This window comes from Hermetia illucens, chromosome 3, assembly GCF_905115235.1.
Source record: "Hermetia illucens chromosome 3, iHerIll2.2.curated.20191125, whole genome shotgun sequence".
NCBI classification, from domain to species: domain Eukaryota; kingdom Metazoa; phylum Arthropoda; class Insecta; order Diptera; family Stratiomyidae; genus Hermetia; species Hermetia illucens.
The window spans coordinates 65,908,571-65,931,871 of NC_051851.1; the positions used below are offsets into that span (position 1 = coordinate 65,908,571).

General features: G+C 40.8%; 2 protein-coding genes across 4 annotated transcripts in view; one reads left to right on the forward strand and one right to left on the reverse strand.

Moving 5' to 3' along the window:
- LOC119650762 (V-type proton ATPase 116 kDa subunit a1-like) overlaps positions 1-5,057 on the reverse strand; it is a 67,118-nt gene extending 62,061 nt beyond the window's left edge. The window contains exon 1 of one of the 3 annotated variants that reach the window (XM_038053859.1): positions 4,919-5,057. The gene's annotated coding sequence lies outside the window, so the exon portion shown is untranslated. Of the gene's footprint in view, positions 1-2,925; positions 3,052-4,918 lie in introns of those variants that run through there. The other 2 variants (XM_038053861.1, XM_038053860.1) reach the window with 2 other exon arrangements.
- Positions 5,058-5,621: 564 nt separating this feature from the next.
- LOC119650763 (V-type proton ATPase 116 kDa subunit a1-like) lies at positions 5,622-21,699 on the forward strand. The gene is made up of 6 exons (XM_038053863.1): positions 5,622-5,778; positions 18,812-18,969; positions 19,043-20,950; positions 21,006-21,258; positions 21,325-21,496; positions 21,557-21,699. Exons 2-6 carry the CDS (start codon positions 18,853-18,855, stop codon positions 21,654-21,656), a joined length of 2,550 nt encoding a protein of 849 aa, XP_037909791.1. The 5' UTR covers positions 5,622-5,778; positions 18,812-18,852; the 3' UTR covers positions 21,657-21,699.
- Positions 21,700-23,301: the final 1,602 nt, after the last annotated feature.

The following is a 23,301-nucleotide window of genomic DNA, read 5'->3' on the forward strand; positions in this document are numbered from 1 at the left end:
CTCCCGAGAGTATTGAGAAGCAACAGTCTGGCATCAAAAATGCTTTTATCTCTGGCGCAGGTGTAGTTTCGACCACATTCTAAAAGGATACTTCAAGACCTGACTAAATGCGAGAGCGTGAAGGCGAATCGATGAAGGTAAGTAAAAATTCTGTTGCTGGCTGAAACCGAGGCTGAGTCCCACGTGCTAGAGCTCTTTTGGAGGAAAAAAGTCCATCATTGCGTTGTTGAGGGAAGTATAAGCAGCCACAGATAACAATGACTGCGCTATCTTATACCTCTTCACGAAAGAGGTTGTAGGTCAGCCTAGACGTCAATAGTGAGCTTCTCATCTACGATGATGTATAGCTAAGTAAGTGTGAAGGAACACTTCATGCGTACGGACTGCTTATTCAAATATCTTTATCATCAATGGAACAACATATTCCTTGAAGCCAGTACAGTCTTTGCAGAGTTGCTTCTTCTGGATATCTGAAATCAATGATTTCCTACTCATAGGGAATAACTTCAAAGAGGATCAAGGCGACAATTAGAAAGACACTTATTTGCTTATTGCTGCCGCGAAGATGATAGCTAAAACCATCCTGATGCGCATCAAGTATCAGACCTCGAAAGTTTGATCAACAGAGCAGCAGCAGGCTGGCGAATCTCAAATCGAAAGCACAATCTGCCCGGTTTGTATTTTGTCACCGTTACTAATTCTACTGGTCCGGCAGTATAGAACTAGTATAAGCGCAAATAATCAGGTCAATCCAAATTATAGTAAATAGTATTGGGCTCGATACTCAATCCATTACATCCGGAGATAATTTAAATAGTGTCTTCTGTTCGCTTCACTGAAAATTGGCTTGGTTACCAAATTAAAAGTGCCAAAAAGGACTAACTAATGGACTTGATCTTGAGTCTCGATTTTAATGGCGAGAGTGGAGGGGTCCTTTAATTCTACTACCCTAGGTTTATCACAGTGCACAGGGGTTAAATATCACGATAATAGAGCCGATGAATAACCTCCGCAACAAAGAGATAGGTTTTTGTTTGTAATTGGAGGAACCGCCATGAACTTGATTGTAGGCCGGACCAATTGCAGAGCAACTTTGTTTCAATTTTTTGTCCCATATATCCCACTTTTTGGGCTAACACTTGACACACAGTTATAATCAAATCTAAACTATTTTTTTTGAGGGGGGCGGATTTGTGAGCCCTGAATCCGCTATCCATTTAAAGGCTCATCGAAACAATTGGAGAGAAACTTTCTTCCATTATTTTGATCTATGAACTCCTTTTGTGGCTAACAGCCAAAGTTAAAAACCACAAACGACTACGGTTTTAGTTTCATTTCAGCCTGCTTAGGCCAGCACTGCAAGCCGGTTTTTCCTTTGGATATAATTCGCACCCAAGACCTGTTTACCGATTGATGAGTTGCCTCTGCCCTGGACAGAACTAGGCAAAAAAGTCATGAAAAAAGGATAATACTGAAAATAAAATTCTATCCTTGAAAATTGACAGGTAGGATGGTCGAGATGGTTGCGCGCCAGCCTCTGGATATCGTTACTCCGACAAATAAATATTTGCTTTCGACTTAGTCCTGCCCTGCCGCTGTAGGTTTATCACTTACACAGTATTAAGTGTGATGATAATGAAGCTGATACACAGTCTCGTTGACAATCGAGGAGATGAATTTTCCCAGTCATGGAGCTTGTTTGAGGAACTCAAAATAGAGTCACAACAAAATAAGATTGATCTTGCAATTTAAAGGGGAGGCGCATCACTTTTAACCCAAGCCCGTGATTTTCTCCCTACGACCGACCCTAGCGCTAGCACAACTAATTCTAAACGTCAACCATATCCACTTGTTTTTCTCTCTCAAATCAACTGTTCCATGATATCTACCTCTGGAGTGGCACTTATTGATTAGTAGTCTAGAGAAAGCATTGTGAGCCTGATCGCTGATGCTCGCTTATCGAAGGTGATATCCACGGACCAAAAAATGTTTACCATCAACCCACTGTACAATCGTCAGAATTGCTGCCAATTGCTGAAGAAGAGCCAGAGGACCAGAGGACCAAATTTTACGCTACCGGAAAAACAATGCTTATTTCCATTGATAAAAAAAAACATGAAGATCAATGCTGCTCGTTATCAGCAACAGATTTTACGGACTTGCTAAAGCCACCAGTTAACAGTTTGGTATCGACGAATTTACGCTTCGACAGAATTTTTTGCCCCTCCTTTCGACTCAATCGACAATCGCCATTCAGGTGAAGGAGGTCATTTCCTCGATACATTAGCATTGTCGGATGGTGCACGAACATCGTTGGCGATATTCGTAAGCGTATATGTATAAGAAGAGAATTTTGGGTATTTGTTGCATTTTCTTTTTATTTAGAGTTATAGTTGCTGACATAATAAACGTTACTATTCTTTAAGTTTAATGAATTTACATCCTTATGCTGTAATTTTCTATTGAAAAGATATCTGAAAAAAATTATCGGAACTTTTTACACACCTCGTTTTACTGGGTCAATGATGTTTCGATAATAACAAATAATAATAATCACAAAGTTAATCTTTTTTCACATTAAACGTTTTTTATCGCTAAAAATCTTTAATTGTTGTTGACCTGCATTTTTATAGTACATGACCTTGACCTAATTTGATTTATGAATGCAACTCCCGATGAGAATCTGACTCAAATGAGTTTCTAAACTGATGGTCGCATTCACGAAACTTTGTGGGATTTTAGAGAAAAGCTTCAGAGCAAATACTAAACACTTTAACAATATACCAAAAGCACCAAACTCACTAGCAAACTCCTTCATTGAATTTGGAAACGCCCTATTCGGGGATTCAGAGAAGCTTGGAAAAATCACTGATAGTGTCTTAAATTGGAAAAATAACAAGCCCAAAATAATAAAACAACACTGACCTAAAATATCCTTTCCAGACAGCAAGATTTCAAGCTATCTGTAGAAAATAGCACTTTCCAAAATTGACAAACTTTCTCTTAACGATCAACACTCCAAGGGATCCAAACGTTAACTGGAAAAATCACTATGCCCACTTATATTTCTCAACAATTTCCTGTCGATTGTTAGATACCGATTATCGTTACGTTTAACACTAATAAAATTATCTGATTAGGGTTGTAAGTTTATATGATATGGACGTAGACGTGATAACAGTCAGTACAAGAGTCGAACCTGAAAATATGATTGTTAGCTTAGTTATGAATAAACACGTTTTTTCAGAATCTTTGGAAGATATAATTCTATGCATTATGTGTGCAAATCAGTATAAATTCAATGGACTTTCCAATTCCTTTGGGAAACAGGTATTCCACCTGTGAAGCAAATAGTGCACGGAACTTGTGACACTCAATATGACACGATCATACATACAAAACATGATAGTAGGTTGATAGGAGAAGTTATTATATCTAGCCTAGTCATACGCTACTGACATTGTAACAATGAGTTGCGAAATGTATATATAAATATCATTGAAATTTCCAGCGCAATTGTCAATCAGGGGACTGGTTGTCAGATAAAAATGAAATGAAGATAACTTAGAAGGCCATCAAGGTAAATTGGACGATGGGGCTGGTAACCGACATACGTGGACCCCCTTGAGATTTCCTCCGATTCCGGTGGCGTTTTTATTCTAATCACTGTTACATTCTACTTGTACCCCTCTCTATGGGCAGACCCACACTTATTAATTTTGACTGTCGCGTTTAACACGTCGGCTTTGCCAGGGATTTCCGATACGACAGTTTTACACCTGGTTTCCAAGTCCAGTATTTTATTGTTATTTCTACCGAAGACACTTTTCACTTTATTTCTCTCAACGGCAAATTCTTCTCCTTCTACCATAGAAACACGGAGAGAGGATATACATATGTATATAAATGTATGAGTTATTGCGCAAAAGTTTCATGAGTAGTCACGTGTGAAGAAGCTGCTATGATGCCATCATCTGACTGAATGGCACGTCAAAGCTCAATAGGCCTAATTCAGTTTTAATCAAGGGAACACTTAAAAATGCTCATCTAGGCTGCAAATTTGATCGTCCCAAATAAAAGAAATTCCGAAAAACAAAATATCTATTGTGGAAACTACTTATATACTATTTAGGAATATTACACATTAAATACGAGAAAAAGAGAGAGAAAATTCACTTAAATATGATAGTTCTAGTGTTTTAGCGCATTAATTTTCCATTGTTTGCCTTTAAAACCACCATATTTAAGTGACCATCACGTTCTCTCTCATTTAACGCCAAATATTCCTAAATTTTCCATAATTAAGCCCATCATTTTTACATGTCAAAAGCTAACATAATGAGGCAACTTTTATCAACTTTGCAGGTTTGTAAGTTTAAAGTACCGTTACAATAATGCATATTGAAATTTAGATAAAATATCAAATTTGAAATTTCTTTAAAATTTAAACAGTTATATCTTCGAAGGGATGATCACCTCTGCAATTGGAAAAATATCCATTTTTAAGAAATGTTATGTAACTTCCGAAAATAATATCAAATCTGGGATTAAATGATTGACGACTTGGGAAATTTTGATTTTCATAAACGGGACATCCTGTGTAATAATCACAAACTTTACACACGTTTTCTTTTCACTAAAAGTAAATAAATTTCCCGAAAATCATCAGAAATATCTGAATCTCATTTTTGCAGTCCGAGACCTAATTTAATTTATGAATATTTGCAATTGGATAAATATAATATTTGATTGTGAGGAACAATGAGTAACTCTATCATTCTAGGAGAAGCTTTCAAAAGTCTATTAAACACACTAAACTTACTAGCAGTCCCTCTATAAAGGTTTGAAATCCCCTATTCGGGCCACTCATTTTATATATAAAATAGCAAAAACACGGCATTAAAACGATGGCACTAACCTAAAATATCCTTTAAAGACAGCAAATATTTAAGCTATCTGCAGAAAAACTGACCACTTTCCAATGCTGCCAAATTTGTTTCTAGGTCTTCCCGATCTACACTTCAACGGATCCAAACGTCAACTGGAAAAATCACTGTACCCACTCTTTTCTGAACAATTTATTATCGATTATTATGTAGATATCGATTATTATCACGTTCAACACTAATAAAATAATCTGATTACACTTGGTAATATGATATGGACGTGGGCTGCTATCACAAACAAAAGCCAAATTTGAAAAATCTAAGTGCTGGTTTTTTCTGCGGAAATGCTTTTCTATAGAATCGTAAGATATCTCAATTACTTGCATATGCAAATCATATGACCGTAGATTGAATGAACTCCAATATTTTTGGGAATGGGTATTCCATCCGTAAATAGCACATGAAGCTTGTGACACCCAATAGAATCTGATCATACGTACAAAGCATGAGAGGAAATACCATAGATAGAAGTTATCTGGCCTAGTCATAAGCAGCTGGTATTGTAACAATAAGTGACGAAATATATGTGAAAGATATCATTAAATTTCCCACCACAATTGTCACTTTGAAAGGCTGTCAGGTAGCAATAAATTAACAATAACATAACGGCCAGCCAAGGTAAGTGAGCCCGAGACCCTCTTCAGAATTCTTTGGCTTCCATTGGTGTTTCTACTCTGCTTGACGGCAAATCTACCTCTATTTGTTTGGTGAACCTGTTCTCTAAGGATAAGAGAATATAATTCCATTATCTCGGATAACACAGCAGTGGTTATTATATCATTTTTAGTGGAACTAATAATAAACAACAAGTCTCTAAAATATTTCTTTCAAGGTATGTATCATGTCAATAGGGTTATCCGGAGAGTCACTCCGTTTTAAATTTTTCTTTTTGTTTTGTGTAAACCTTCAAGTCTCGTTTGATTAGACAAACTAAATATTCAATCATTTGGTGGGGCAAATTTTGATCCGCTCGGGTGGAGCACAAATATCCAGCACCTTAGCATATCTAAAGCTCGTTAACCGACTAGCAAACGCTTGGTTTTGTCAGTTATTATCCGCCGATTTGATTCAAAAAATGTTTTGTTCAACCTTCATTAACTTCAGCTACCCATTCACTTTCGATGCATCCTTAACGTCGAAATCACTGGACCTGATTTTGGGAAGCACATTTTGTATTCTAGCTATATACATAACGTGCGCTAAAACCTCACTATAAAATTCATCAATTTATGATGAAATTTACATCATGCTTCAAAGGAAGTAAAGCTCCTGCAGTCAGTAACTAAAAGAACCTACCCGCAAGTAAATATAGTGATTTCGATAAAGTATCTCCGGCTTACGCCTTCATTTTACAAGGCAGTTTTTGTCCTCGTTATAATTCATACACAAGTCTGGTTTTTGAAATAATATAACGAAACCGCAAACCATATATCATAATAGACTCAATATTTTACCATGGATCCTAATCTCAAGCAACATTTGTCTCAATAGCCGGACCAGAACTTACCAAAATGATAATGATCTATAATCATCATCATCAACGGCGCAACAACCGGTATCCTTTTTAGGCCTGCCTTAATAAGAAACTTCAGACATCCCGATTTTGCGCCGAAGTCCACCAATTCGATATCCCTAAAAACTCTCTGGCGTCCTGACCGACACCATCGCTCCATCTCAGCAGAGTCTGCCTCGTCTTCTTTTTCTACTATAGACATTGCCCTTATAGAATTTCCGGGTGGGATCATCCTCAACCATACTGATTAGGTGACCCGCCCACCGTAACTTATCGAGCCGATTTTTATCCACAACCTGATGGTCATGGTATCGCTCATAGATTTCGTGGTTATGTAGACTACGGAATCGTCCATCCTCATGTAGGGGGCCAAAAATTCTTCGGAGGATTCTTCTCTCGAACGCGACCAAGAGTTCGCAATTTTTCTTGCTAAGAACCCAAGTCTCCGATTAATACATGAGGACTGACAAGATTATCTGCTAATTGAATAATCCGCCGTCCGTTATCATTCGTATTCGAGGACATGGTTGGCCGCTATAATATATGGTGTAGTGATTCTTCTCCAGGAAACCGGTCCCTGTCCAAATATCTTCTGTAACGCTGTTACATCAGCCCTACATTGGCACAAGGTATCGGGTAACTGCTTGGCACCTTCATCTCAAAAGCAGATCAGATTTTCTCTATGTGGCAAACAATGGAAAAAGTGGCGGAATGTACCCATCATGACTTGTGGTTTCGTCCATGGCAGAGGCAACTCATCAGACGCTGCCTAACCTCTGCCCTGGGAGCAGCGGGGACGAAACCGCAAGTCATGTATTTTGCAACTTGCGTGCTTGGCCAAAGATGATGGTTCCGTTGACCACAATCGAGAAAGCATGTTACTTTTAAACTGGTTCCTGGTGGATTTAGGAATCCCTCAATTCTTAAACAAAATTTTTGTGCTCATCAGTTGCACGATACGGACATGAGAAAATTCGGTACCCCGGCCAAAGTGATAGAACCGACTAGGCTGAAATTCACCAGAATCTCTCTGGATCATACATCCGCTTTAACCTGGCCCTAGAAAAAATAACTCGCGGTGATGATGCAAGTGCGATGGGCATCACCCTGTTCAAATCCACCTAACTACTGGCCTATGCTGACGATATTGACATTATGGGGAAAATCTACCTTCATCCAGATCGTGTAGGCAGCGTAAGATCTTGGACTGCACATTAATGAAAGCTGGACGAAGCAAATAACCAACAACATCAAATCGTAATGGTGAAATGAAAAGATTTAAAAAACGAGAATACAACTTTCAGACCGTTAATAATTTCTTGTATCTATGGTCAAAAATCACAACCGGCAACAGCTACGACAAAAACTCTTCTACTCAAAACGTCTCACCATATGGTTAAAACTCTTATTGTACAAGAGCAGTCCTCGTGTATTCCTTGAAGACCATGAAAAATTATGAACTCTTAGGTGCGTTCACAAGAAAAATCCTCCGAAGACTTTTTGGCCCCCTACATAAGGATGGATGATTCCGTAGCTTATATAACGCAGAAATTCATGAGCAATACCACGACCGTCTGGTTATGGTCACTTAATCCGTATGGGCAACGATGGTCCAGTCAATATTACTAGTTGAAAAAGAAGACGATGCAGAACTTGCCTGAGAGGGAGTAGGCCAGGACGGGAGGCAGCTTTTAGGGATAACGAAAACCGGGATGTCTAAAATTCTTTACTAAAGCAGGCCTAAAAAAGAAGCCGGTTGTTACGCCGCTGATGTTATGCTATGTTAGAAAATCTGACACGTTGCTGATTTGCCTGGAGTGAAGCCACATTGGTATGGGCCGATGATTTTCTGCGCGTTATGGGGTTATCCGGCCAAGGAAAATATCTTATAGTAACGTCGTACCTCTTGCTGAACTGCATGATATCCTTCTTTTTACATATGAGGCAGAAAATGTCCCATTGCCAATCATCAAGCATTCACTCGCTGTCCCGCACCTTGAGCACCAGTTGATAGAATGCTTGGTGTAATTGATCGGCCCCATATTTAATGATACGACTCCATCGGTTTAAGCAATCCTTTGTACGCATGGGTTCGTATCCCCCAATAAGCACCCTGGACTGCTCCATCCCTGGTAGGGCCGCCCAAAATAGTTCCCCCAACCGTTTCTCTTCATTTCTTAGATTCGTAGCCATGAAACCGTTTCCGATTCCACAGAGGGGTTCTGGCCCGTGTAAAGGCATCGCTGCTCCCTTCTTGGCTAGTTCATCCGCTGCTCCCAAAGTATCCAGACCTTGTTGGACGAGCCGAATGTATTCAGTCTCTCAAGGCATTCCCATACCAGTTTAGAGTTCACCTGGTTGGACCTAAGTGCCTTGATCGCTGCTTGGCTATCGGTGAGAATAGCTATGTTCTGCCCCCTATAGTTCCTTTGCAGATTAAAGGAGGCACATTTGTCTACGGAGTATATTTCCGCCTGGAATATGCTAATGTGCCTGCACATTGGCTCAAAGTACATTTTCCTTGGACCAATGACACCGGCACCCGTTCCCTCTGCTCTGAGGGATCCGTCAGTGTACCAAGTAATCAGTTGCTGGTTTAAGCCGTATGTCGCAGCCACGCTCTCCCAGTTTGCCTTGTTACTCCAACGTGTTTCAAACTTCTTATCGAAATGAAACCTGATTGTCACGTTGTCCTTCGGTATCAGTAATTCGGGATACCGCTTCGATTTAGGAAGCTCCCCGCCTCACCCGACCAGACTAATCTGCAGGAAACATTCCTCCATAAGCTTTAGCCTTTTAGGGTAAATATAAAGGAATAGTGAAATTCAAATATTCAGCATCGCTTTTTAAGGTTTTGTTTGTAAAACAAAACCTTATTAAAATCGGTTTACTGTCTGTCTGTCTGTCTGTCCGTCACACGCATTTTTCTCGGAGACCGTTGTAGCGATTGGCACCAAATTTGGTAGAAAGGTGGGAACTGTGAACGCTCACGCATATAGTGAGTTACATCCTTTTACAACGAATTTAAGGGGGGGTCCCCATACATGCAAAGGGAGGATGTACATTTTTTTTCATCAAATATAGTCATGTGAGGTATCAAATTAAAGGTCTCGATTAGTACTTTTCGAAGCCAGTCTTAGTTTTGACATTTGTTGAAAAGGTGGGGGGTGCGGAGGGTTGAAAGTGGTCATTTTTTAACGAACCCATTCTCAGAAACTACCAAACCGAAAAATCTGAAAAAAATCAGCGGGCTGTCACTATATGCTGCCTAGGCTCCGAAACACCCTTCATACCGATACCTGTTCAAATAAAGTTAATAATAGTACATTACTATAATTTGTAGTAATTGACAGGAAAACCCCCCTTAAGTTCACCCTAGAATTACAAAATTAAATTACAAAATTGCAACAATATAGGCTACAGCATAGAGCATGATCCTCCCAAATTTGGTGAAAATCGCACTATTACTAACAAAGTAATGCTAGGTCAAAGCTGTCGCTTCTCTGCAAATTCGAGACTATGAATGTCAATATCACTTGAAAGTGGCTATTTTCACATAATATATGTATATTTTACGTGCTACATGCTAATGGGACAAATGCCCACCCAAATCTCTTTATAAAAGAAATACACAAAACCTTTCATACCTGAAGCGTCCAGCTTCCGGTTTCCCGACTTGTTTCTTCTTAAATATTTAACTGAAACTAAAAACCGAGTGTCCAAATAGCACAAGCAGGGTTCACTTTAACGCGTGCGTTGCGTGAAGTGAGTAACCCAATTTCCTGTATAAGTATGCAAAAACAGAAATGTCAGGAAACCCCAACCGTTTTAGAAAGAAGTTCAAATGTTTATCAACGGTCAACGGCACTTCTCATTACAAACTATATATGTACATATATAGTAACCCACCTATGCATCGTCGGTCGCAGTTACATAAAATGCACTTCAACCCCGGATTTCCACAGATGCACGCTTTCCTCCTCTATTGTTCTACGCCATGTGCTCGTAGAACGACCCACATATTCGCCAAGTCGGGAGAGTGGATTCCACCGCATGGATAGCCAGTAATGCAATTGTTATCCCTCCTTAATGTGCCATATAACATACTGCCAGTCACTGCCAGTCCCGTATTGCAATCATATCGTCCACGGATGCCAGACCTGTGTACCGACCAAGTTCTTTATTTGAAATAGTATCAGGCCAGCGCACTCCGATGATACAACGCAGACAGGTATTCACGAAGGTTTGGAGCTTCCGAGTGGTAGTGGGACCACTTTCCATTTGCTGTACCCATATAGCAACACAAAAAGGCACTAACGACATTAATGCAAGTAGGAAGAGTATGATGGCCGGTCAGACTGAGAACCTTAGTTTTATTGGTCGTTATCTTCAGCCTAACTAACTTCTCTTCAGCCTCTCTTTCCAAATCCAAAGCTATTTGGCCAAGGTCCATGACTGGTGAGAGAGCAAACAGATGTCATAAGTGTAGTCGCGGTGTTTGAGTAAAGATGTCATAGTCTATTGAAATCCGCCTCCTGTTCCGGACATAGCTAGCATGAAGAACGTCACAGATAACAAGAAGAAATAATATCGATTACAAGATGCAACCCTGCCAGGCTCCTCCTTGGACCTCAAAATCCAAAAGTGAAAGTGAAGTGTTCTGAAATGATTGCTAATTCCGCTTACCTGACCAATACAATAACAAATTCCCTTTTGTCACGCACACACTACATTGAACTTGCTGTGGTTTCGTACTATATCGGAATTCGTCGCTTTCAGACGTGGCCAACGGCCTGCGTAGCACTCGAGAAAAGAGCATTTTTGATTCCAATGCTTAGCAGGGTCATAAAAGCGTTCGATGTTGAACTTGGGGAATCACAGCTGTTCAGCCTTGCGGCAAATGGCAGACGCACTGCACAGTTATGATACAACTTAATCTGAACCTGAATCTTGCAGATTAACTCCTATCAGGAACCAGCTCCTTGATCAAGAGACAACACCGAATTCACGTGTGATACCTCGTGGCTTTCCAAGGTACGAACATACATTGACGTATGAATGAGAATCCAACCACCTTATCGCTTAAGCCCAGAAGGTCCAGCTCGTATTCTGGGAACCATTGAGGAGGAGTATACGCACATTTCAGAAACCAATCTTAATCCGTTTTCGATAGCCAAAAGTCTTCGGCGTGAGATCAGTCGCTTTCCAAGGCGCTTTTGATGTTCCGGTAGCAATAAAGTTTCGAAATTTGCACACCCGACAGTCAGAGAACACTTCAAATGTATTATTCAGTTCCAAGTCACAGTGTACACACAGCAAGGAATTAGTTAATTACACAACTTAAACTGGGGGCTGGATCAGTTCTTAACTGCGGCGCATTATTGTTCGCTCCCTTTCTTGCTTTCTTGGCAGTTCTTCATGCCTTAGCTGTTGATGAATCATTTTCAGCTCAATTACCACTTGATTCCAAGCCTCCGTTGTTTCCAACATAAACTCCACTATATTTCCAGGTGCGATCGCCTCCAGCCTAGTTCGGTGTGCTGTAAACCTTGGGCACTCAAATACAACATGCTCCGCATTCTCAGCCACGTTACCACATCTCGGGCAGCATGATAACTCGTTGTGTCCAATTCGATGTATAATAGATAAGCCCGATAACCTCCATGTCCACTTAAAAACTGTGTTAGTTTGTAGCTTAGTTCCCCGTGGCTCCTTTCAATCCATTTTCGAATGTGTGGAATGATACGGTACGTCCAACGAGCAGTTTGTGCCTCATTCCATCTCTTTTGCCATTTTGTGTTGGATTCCCGCTGTTCTAGTTGCCGTCGAAGTACAATACACTCCCCGATTGCATACATTTTGTCGTAGAGACGCCGACCTACATTCGCCAAGATGTCTATGGGGATTGTCCCTGCCAGTACATATGTTGCTTCTCCTGATGCTGTTCGATAAGCACTACATACCCGGAGTGCACTTAGTCGATACGCCATTCCTAGTTTTCCGCAGTTTGATTTGTTTTCCAGAATGGTTGCCCAAACTGGAGCTGCATAGAGTAGCACGGATCTAACTAACCTTGAAATAAGACGACGTCGACTTTGTCTTGGTCCACCAATGTTCGGTAATATCCTCGAGATCGTTGCAGCGATGAAAGATGCTTTACTTGCAGCGCACTCAATGTGTTTTTTAAAGTTGAACCTTTTGTCAATCATTACTCCCAAATATTTAAGCGACTCTTGGGAGTAAATTGTTTTTTCACCAACATTAATTTTCACGGCCTTGTCTTTCCTTCTTTTGCTGACTGGCACTAGTTCCGTTTTATGTTCAGCAAGTAATAGACCGGACTTTTTCAACCAGGAATTGATCTCCCATATCACTTCATTTGCGTAGATTTCGATCTCGTCTAAGCGTTTTGCAACTATTGTTACCCCGATATCGGGACCTAAGACAGACCCCTGTGATACGCCGCACGTCATTGGGAATAATTTCTGTCCATCGTCCGAGTCGCAATATAATCTTCTTCCAAGAAGAAATGCAACAACGATACGTACAATATACTTCAAAGCCTGTAGTTTGGTTAGGGCCTCTACGATTTTCGTCCACTTTGCAGTGTTGAATGCATTTTTTACATCGTGTGTCACCACTGCGCAGCATTTGTCATCTTGTATTGCAGCTCCAGCCAGGCCAGTCACCATGTTGATTGCATCGACGGTTTATCTCCCCTTACGAAACCCGAATTGCTTCTCGGATAGACCTCCTTCCTTTTCTGCAACAGCAAGCAGCCTTTTGTATAATACTCGTTCAAATAGTTTACCAATGTTATTGACCAAACATATCGGTCGATATGAGGAGGTGTCCCCCAATGGTATCAATTTTTGCAGCTTCCATTGCTCATGGAATTCTCCTTCTCTAAGGCATGCCGTAAAAACTGACAAACATACCTGGTGGTGACCTGGCTGCCACTTTCAAGGCGATATTCGGGATTCCATCTGGCTCTTATTTTCAGCTAATTTCCTTGCTGCTTCAAAAATTTCCTCTTCAACCACTACAGGAATTTCTTCTGGCCCCCATACATTCAAAACGGGGGTATCAATTTTTTTCACATCAAATATAGTCATGTGGGGTATAAAATTAAAGCTCACGGTTAGTACTTTTCGAAGCCGGTCTTAGTTTTAACATTTGTTGGAAAAGTGGGGAGTGCGGGGGATTGAAACTGATCATTTCTTTAAGGGGGCCATTCTCAGAAACCACCAAACCGAAAAATCTGAAAAAAATCAGGAGGCTACCACTATATGGTGCCTGGGCTCCGAAATACCTTCCATACCGATATCTATTCAAATAAAGTTAATAATAGCATGTTACTATATTTTTTTTTTAATTGCCCGAATTTTGAAGCGTAGGCTGTAATGTAGAGCATGATCTGACCAAGTTTGGTAGACATCGCACTATTACTAACAAAGTTATAATACGTCAAAGTTGTTCCTTCTTTGAAAATTGGAGACTATGAATGTGAATATCACCCGAAAGTGGAGACTCTCACATAATATATGGATGCATTACGTGCTGTGTACTAAGAAATACACAAAACCTTTCGTACCTGAAGCGTCCCGCTTCCGGTTTCCCGACTTGTTAAATATAGTATTTTAGAGTATAATAATAATCGTTGGCACGAGAATCCGATTGAATGAGGGCCTACAAGTGTGTTATATTACTTCACTGAAGACCGTAGCGGTACACCACAGTACAGTACTCTGTTGGAGGCAATGTGGTCTGCATTGCGCTGATGCCCTGATTATTACCCTGATTTAACTCAGGTACTCATTCACAGCTGAGCCGACTGGTATCCGACGTCAAGTCACGATACGAATTCCACTTCCACCTATGAAATTTGAACCGCTACCTTCAGAGCTACAGCCTCCGAAGTGCTGTAACCACTGAACTATCTGGAAAGCAGTTTTTACTTGAGCTTAGCTTTTTAATGGCACATTCATTTCACTTTATCGTTTCTTGTTCCCGATTCTATTCCTCCATATCATATTCTTCCTTGCACTTGATTAATAAAATAAAACACAGTTTGAAATTAATATAAAAACAATCGCGTAAAATAACACCAAAACTTGTTGATCACCGAGACCACGTTCACTCTTATCTCCATTTTGCGGAGATATTCACGATCAAGGATGGGTTTATTAGCATTTTTCCATTATCGAAGTGTCTCACGATCACTCGGAAAATGAATATACTTAATTTCGCTGCCACCGAATATGCGAGTCTGCAGTACTTTTAAGATTCCTTATTTATCAATAATAATGTCCTCATTCGAAAAATAGCTAATTTGAGCTATTATGAAGTGTATACAATATATAAGCAACCCCTCTCTCAATCAGTTGATTATACCCTTCATTTCTGCAGCTGGATTACGAGCTGTATGATTTCTGGTTAATCAGGTAATCAACGGACATAATAACCTGAGCGCTCCGGTATGCGATACGTTTCAAAGCTTGCAAAACAAATAAAATCAGTTTTATATCAAATAATCATAGCATAAATCAAATCCGCTCTATTATTAAATTACAAAGATTTCTTCGCGAAATCAGCATTCAGATGCTCAGTTTACAATCTGTGGTAAAAGCAAACCAAATGCACAAATACTTCAGCACGTCGCTCAATAAATAGGTACTGCCACTATAATAGAAGCAATCACGGGAGGAGATTAATTTCTAATCAATTTAAGCTTTCAAAACAGATTTGTTAACATATGTGAGTATGCAGAAATGTATGTATTTATGCGTTTATCAATCTTATCGCACACAGGGGATGCTAATCCTTGGACGATGGATGACTTTATATCAATTCTTCGTTGATTACAGTAGCATTGAGGATTTAGGCCAGATTTACTGCCATACTAGGTTGTAAGGCAATGGTGAATAATATTCGATAAACATTCCGGGAGTAAAAGATAAATACTTGCTAGATTTGTCAGCATTCCAGAAGTTTCACAGATTTACTTTTCTCTTAAAAATATTGCATTTAAGATATCGATTGTTTTGCTCGCTATTTTTAAAGATGTGTCAGAAAACAAAGTATTGTTTTCCACAATTCCTTGTTGTGACCAAACTTTTAAGGTCGTATTCTGTTCTCCCACTGTTACTGCCATCCTTTGTCAAATTTCTTGGGCCAGTGATGCTCTGGGCGTATGGGGCTATCTGGCCTAGCAAGATAGAGGAGAATATCTTATAGATGGTACTCAGCAACGTGATACCTCTATAATTGCTGCACTGTGATATCTTTTATGTATGAGACAGATAATGCCTCGTCGCCAATCTTCAGGCATTGATTCGCTGTCCCATACCTTGAGCACAAGTTGATGAACCACTTGGTGTAACTGGTCGCCTCCATATTTAACAAATTCGACTGTAATTCCATCGGCTCCTGGCGACTTATGATTTTTTAGCCGATGAATTGCATGGACTGTTTCTCTTAAACTTGGTGGTGGCAGTATTTGTCTTCTCCGCTCGAAGGAGTTCGTAATAAGCGTGCCCGCGTTCTTTGAGAATGCAACATTACTCGGTATGCGGCATTCTTCCGTTCCGTTGCTAGCTTACATTCGTCGTCAAACCAGCCGTTCCAACTCCTTTTGCGGCTGGGGCCAAATAGTTTGTGGCCGTATCCATGATAACGTTCGTCAGGTGATTGTGAAGATCATTTGTTGATGCTTCATCTCCAGGTCCTCTGTTGACTGCAGTTATTGCGGCATCCATTTCCCTATGTTTGTGGACCGCTTTCCGCGCAAACCAGGTACTTCCAACAACCATTTCGTGTCACCCTGCTAATTGAATAATCCGCAGTCCGTTATCATTTGTTTTTTCGTGTAAACTATGGCAGCCAACGTATCGTATGATTTTAATATCATATCTGGGACAGGCTTCGAGGGTTCGTTCTACTGCCTTGTAGAAGGTATTCTTCTCGGACTCTGCCGTCTGTCTCTGTAGGGGCGTGAACGTTAATGAGGCTTAAATTTCTAAACTTGCCTCGCAAGCGCAGAGTGCATAGCCCTTCGCTTATGTTTTCAAAGCCGATAACAGTAGGTTTCATTTTTTGGCTGACTAAGAAACCTACTCCGAGCAGATGGTTTACTGGATGACCGCTATAATATATGGTGTAGCGGCTTTATCTCTGTACAGGTAACGCACGTTCCAAAAGAAAATGCCTAAATCGTCAATCCGTTGTAGTTGCCGGGTTCGTCGTTGTAAAGTCCATCCTGTCCGAGGCTCCTTTTGTGGCTTCAGAACATCGATTTTCCGTGTAGGGTTGTCAGCCCTACCCAACCCCCAACCTAGAGGACCAGTTGGTACAGTTTGTCCCGTTTTTAGGCGCGAGAGACTCGCCTTCATCCTTCTCCGTCTGCAGCTTTTCGTTACGAAAGAGCTCCCAGCGGTCACCACGTGGAGGTGGAGATGGGGTTTGGTAGTAGAGCTGTTGGTGTTGAGTCAGCAGGCATTTCCCAGGTTTTATGCTCCATCGTGGGTACCACTCCACGTTTCGTCCTGGGACCTGTACTACCCTTTGACCACCAAATCCTACTTGATGGCACCATGTCGATGTTTAACCTTTTCATCGTTTTTATAAGTTTCGACAAGCCGCAGAATGTCTGACCCCTATTCTTTTTTTCCCTTCCAAGTTATTAGCGAGAGATGTCATTGCTCTTATTTCTTGCCGTTTCACCTTTTTCCACATGAGTCTTTCAATAATCTACCATTGGAAGCCGTTCGTTACTCCGGCCTTGATTATATATTCCTTTCCTTTCCTAAATCTTTCAGCACTGAGGGGTACGGTGAACAATCGGTGGATCGTGGGATGGAAAGACCTTGACCAAATTCTTGGGAGCAGGTCTTTGGAAGGTAGATCATTTTCAATCTTGTCCATGAATATTTGACTCGAAAAGGGTGAAAGGGAGTTCCCTATCACCATTCCTTCTGGTTCCTTTGTAGAACTTCCTTTGAATGTCAAGTAGCCCTCCGACATGCATACCCCGGCAACTTTCATGAGCATCCCTGTTTCTCTTTCCCATGCCAAGGATGTGGGATTTTTACTCAGTAGACACTCCTCTAGATACAGAAGCGCCTCCTTCACTGGGCTGCTTGGAAACAAGGCCTCCACATCGAATGACTTTTGTCGTTCGTCTGGTGTCGTAAATTCCATATCTTTTAGTTTCTTGACGAGGTTCTCCCTATTCCTGATGGCTTTTCTAGCATTCCTCTAGTTCCTTAAACCTATTCAAAAACCACGTGACGATATTTTGAGTGGCCGAGTTTATGGCTGTTACAATTTCCCGGAATTCCTTGCCAGGTTTGTGGATCTTTAGTAGACTCTTATTTTTGCAGTACGGGGCATCCGGAGATTGGTGGGATTCTCAATAAAGTGGCGGCATTACTTTTTTTATTTTTTTCCACCCGTCCCATTCAGAGTATCCTCCTGTCCGAAGTTTTTCGAACATTGCCGCGTCGTAGTCCGTCTTCTCCACTATTACGACCATGGGTAGGTAGGTAGGTATCAGTGGCCGCTCCGAGGAGCCCAATTAGCGCATTGGTGCGCTGTTTTGATGCCACAAACTCCTAAGACCGTGACTGTTGTTATAGGAACATGGAAGCAGAGTCCAGCTGGCTCGCATCTTCAGAGCCAGCCCGTAGCATTCACGAAGGAAAGCAGCTCTCCGACCCTGCAGCTAGAAATCTCACTCTCACTCGAGCCAGAGCTGGGCAATCGCAGAGAAAGTGCATGAGATTACGACCATATTTGTCCGCTTTTAAATAAAATATGGTTTTTTTAGTTCCTTCGTGACTTTTATGCGCTGCATTATTACGGGTTGCTTCTTTCAATTCGTTACTTTCAAATTGAATGCCTGCCTCAATATCGATGACTACCTGTTCCCTCAGTAGACTTGGTTAATTTAGTGCAAAGTTTAAGCCCATGTTTAATAGTCCCTCTTGGTCCTTGCTGAAGATTTTGTTTGAACTTATTCACTACAAGTGTGGAAGTATCGCTGTTCTATTCAGATTGACCTTTTCGCCCGACGTCTTTATCAAATGCTTCAGCTTTTTCCCTGAGATAACTCTTTTCCTTGCCTTTTCGCATTGGAAGATCTCTTTTCTTCTCTCGATCTCTCCCGCTAGTTTTAAATGGGAACTGTATATCCTCAAAGTGACCTTAGCTAATTGCCCACCAGGATGTTTGATTGAATTATTAATTAAAAACCAGATTATCGAAGATTCTTACTTCGTCTCACTTTTTATAACCCTGATTGCACATTTACCCTGAACTGGTTGTCTTCACCCTAAATATCTGAATTTTACAGATTATCCTACCGAAAAAGGTGCTGCACCTACCGGGGACACAATGGGCTCGATGTTCCGAAGCGAGGCGATGGCTTTATGCCAAATGTTCATACAACCAGAAGCAGCGTATACCACGGTTTCCGAACTTGGTGAAAGTGGAACGGTACAATTTCGTGATGTAAGTAAAATAAAACGTGACCTCTAATTAGAAAATACATAATCGTCATCTTTTTTTTTACTTTGTTTTATAGACGAATGGTCAAATGACCGCCTCTCAACGAAAATTCGTGCAAGAAGTCCGACGTTGCGATGAAATGGAACGCAAGTTGCGGTACATCGAATCGAAACTTCTCAAAGAGGAAGTAGCTATCCCTGAGATGACTGGCGATATTCCAAGAGCACCCAATCCTCGCGAAATGATTGATATTGAGGCTCATTTAGAGAAAGTTGAAAATGAAATTCTGGAACTATCGCAGAACGAGATAAATCTGAAGTCGAATTTCGTTGAACTATCCGAAATGCGAAAAGTCCTGGAAATTACTCAAGGATTTTTCTCTGATGATGAGATGTTAGACGCAAGGCGGAGTATTCCAAATGAGCGTCTCATCCCAACAGGGTCGAACGCGAATGTGCCATTGGGTCAACGAAATAGCTTGGAATTCGTTGCGGGCGTTATTAAGCGTGAAAGAGTTTTCGCATTTGAACGCATGCTTTGGAGAATATCACGCGGCAATGTTTTCCTAAAAACTGCGGATATCTCGGAGCCCACGAAAGACCCAGTAACTGGCCATATGGTCTTCAAAGTAGTTTTCGTTGCTTTCTTTCAAGGCGATCAATTGAAAGACAGAATCAAGAAAATTTGTACAGGATTCCATGCTTCTTTGTATCCGTGCCCAAGTGCCCATTCTGAACGAGAAGAGATGATTAAAGGTGTGAGTACACGATTGGAAGATTTGAAAATCGTTCTGAATCAAACGGACGATCACTGCAGACGAGTGCTAGTATCCATATCCAGAGAGCTTCCGAAATGGAACATAATGGTCAAAAAGATGAAAGCAATTTACCACACCATGAATTTCTTCAATATGGACGTGAGTAAAAAATGCATGATCGGAGAATGTTGGGTGCCTGTAAACGACCTTCCGTCTGTGAAAACTGCTCTTGTTAATGGCTCTGCGGAAGTTGGAAGTACAGTTCCATCATTTCTTAACATTATCAGTACAAGCGAACAGCCGCCGACTTTCATACGTACCAACAAATTCACGAGGGGCTTCCAGAACTTGATCGATTCCTACGGGGTGGCAACATACAGAGAAGTTAATCCTGGACTTTACACAATCGTTACGTTTCCATTCTTATTCGGAGTCATGTTTGGAGATCTGGGACACGGATTCATCATGTTCTTATTTGCACTTGTGATGGTCCTTAAAGAAAAGACCATAGCCGCCCAGAAGAAGGGTGAAATTGCAAGGATATTCTTTTCAGGCAGATATATCATTTTGTTGATGGGGCTGTTCGCTATGTATACTGGCTTTCTCTACAACGATTTATTCTCAATATCAATGAATGTGTTCGGATCGGGTTGGAGAGTGAATCTCGATAACGCCACCGTAATGGGAAATGCTCAACTGACTCTCAACCCGACAACAGACGCCCTCGTTAACATCTACCCGATGGGTATAGATCCAATATGGCAACTGGCTACGAATAAGATTATCTTTTCGAATTCGTTCAAAATGAAATTGTCTATCATTCTTGGTGTAATCCACATGGTATTTGGCGTCTGCATGAGCGTTGTTAACCACATACATTTCCGGAAACCTGCATATATCGCCTTGGAATTTCTACCACAAATTATATTCTTGCTGCTGATGTTTGGCTGGATGATGACACTCATGATCATGAAATGGATTATGTTTAACGCGAGAGTCGATACTCCTCAAAAGTTTCGTGAAGGATGCGCTCCTTCTATTCTTATTACGTTTATCAACATGGTCCTCTTCAAAGAAGAGACTCCACTACCCGGTTGTAATACATACATATTCGAAGGCCAGGATATACTGCAAATAGTGTTCGTCATCGCCTCTTTGGTATGCATACCATGGCTTTTATTTGGAAAACCAATTTTCAAAATAATGACAAGAACTCGCCATCATGGGGTAAGTATATTTAACTTCCAATGTCGTCGGAAATAACAATTTAATTTTGTTCCAGGAAATTCTTGCCTTGCCTTCCACAGATATGACGGAGAGTACAGACCTCGATTCACCTGAGGATGCTCCAAATGGTGAAGCTCCTTCACCCGTTCCCACGGAGCCGATTGTTGCAAATAAAGCCCATCATGAAGAGGAACCTTCCAGCGAAATTTTCATCCTACAAGCAATTCACACAGTTGAATATGTTCTTAGTACAGTTTCACACACAGCTTCATATCTCCGATTGTGGGCATTGTCCTTAGCGCATGCTGGTGAGCATACACTCGTATTATTTATTTTGAAGGCCATTTTTTAAAATTGTTGAATTCCTTTTCCAGAGCTTTCGGAAGTACTCTGGGGACAAATATTAAGAAGAATCTTAAAAATACCTTCATATGTAGCAGTGCCCGCCATATTTTTAGCTTTTCTGGCTTGGTCAGGATTAACTATAAGCATTATGGTGTTGATGGAAGGACTGTCGGCGTTTTTGCATACTCTTCGGTTGCATTGGTGAGTTTTGTGGAATTCAATTTGCAATGGTACAGTTTTTCATATCCATTTTTTCTTAAGGGTCGAGTTCATGAGCAAATTCTACGCAGGAGAAGGTTATCCATTCATGCCATTCAGTTTTAAGGCAATGCTGGAGTCCGACGAAGACGAAGATGCCTAAAATAAATTTGTTGAAATAAAAGCAATATTGTCTATAAAGGATATTTTTGTATTTTTGTAAAATTATTTGCATGTAAGTTAGTTGACTGCCTGGAATTGGTATCAGCCATCTTGCCAAGTGCAATGATATCATTTTTCTTTTTTTGGAGACTTTGATAACCCGGCAGTTCTCAAGAGCCTGCATTGGCTGTTATCAACAAAGAGAGCAGAGCTATTAAACAACCGAAAAAGACTAGCGAAATTCGACCAATCAACTCAAAAAACATGTGCATGCTAGCCTCTTTGTTAGCCAATTCGCAAAGGTAGTTGGTGTCATTTGGTTCCATATCACGTCATTTACAAAAATCAGGTCCAAAGGTGGGTCTCCTATGTCTAAAAGCTACACAAACTTTACCAACTGGTCCTCCAGGTTGGGTAGAACCGGCAACATTCCACGGAAAACGATTGTTACGGACCGGTTTCCTCCAGAAAAGTCACCACACCATATCTTACAGCTACCATCCAACAAACCATGTACCCGGACTAGGTTTGCCAGTCAGTCAAAAAATTAAACCTGTTGTTAACGGCTTTGAAAACACAAACAACAGTTTGCACTCTGTGTTTCAGAAGCAAATTTCGCAATATGAGCCTCATTAACTTTCACCCTCCTATAAACGAAACTGTAGATCTAAAAGGCAGTAGAATGAACCATCCTCTAGCCGAGTATGGATGCAATCTGTATGCAAGCAATACGTCGATTCCCATAGCTTGCGCAAAATTACCTATGAGAACGAACTGCGGGGTATTCAGTTACCAGTATCATACGAAACGGTCGTTCCTGGTTTACGTGAAAAGCGCTCCACAAAAAAACGTAGGCCTCTCCAGACGAGACCACCACCAATTTTCAGAATTTATTGCGAGGACTTAAATACAGTAGATTCTCAAGGGGGGCCTACTTTCAATTTATATGAGAAAACCACGTTTTGTTTTTATTGATTTTTATATAAAAAATTCAGGCAGGTACATTATTTTCATCATAGCTCGTCATTAATTATCCCACTGACCTCTATCATGCCTAGTAAAAAGCACATAACATATGCATATATTTTGTGAGAATACTTACATAACATTCAAAGTCTTGAATTTGCACATAAGCGACAACTTTGACCTATTATAACTTTGTTAGTAACCAAACTTAGTAGAATAATGCTCTATGTTATAGCCTACATCGTTGCAAAATTTCGTGGTGCTAGGATGAATTTAAGGGAAGTTTTGAAGTCCGATGTCATGAGACAGGTTCATCCGCTTCACGGCAGAGTTTGGATGACGCATTCGGAATTTGGACATAGTAGTCTGTATGCGCCGCTGGGCGTTTTCCAAATCGGTTTTCGTCCAATATTCCGAATGCATAAACCAGTGAAGGGATAGCGAATACATTCAATACGCTTACTTTATTCTTCCCCGAAAGATTCAGTACTAGCTTTACACGTTGCAGGAATTCGGACAGCAGACCATCCTTCAGATCACCAACTTGAGCATGGGTTCCTTGCAAAATTCCTAGGTATTTGTAGAAGTCTGTCCCGGTCATAGCTTGCATGTGGAGGTCACCAATGCTATGTCTGACAACCAGCTCGTGATGACCTTTGCGGATGGTTTGGATTCGACAC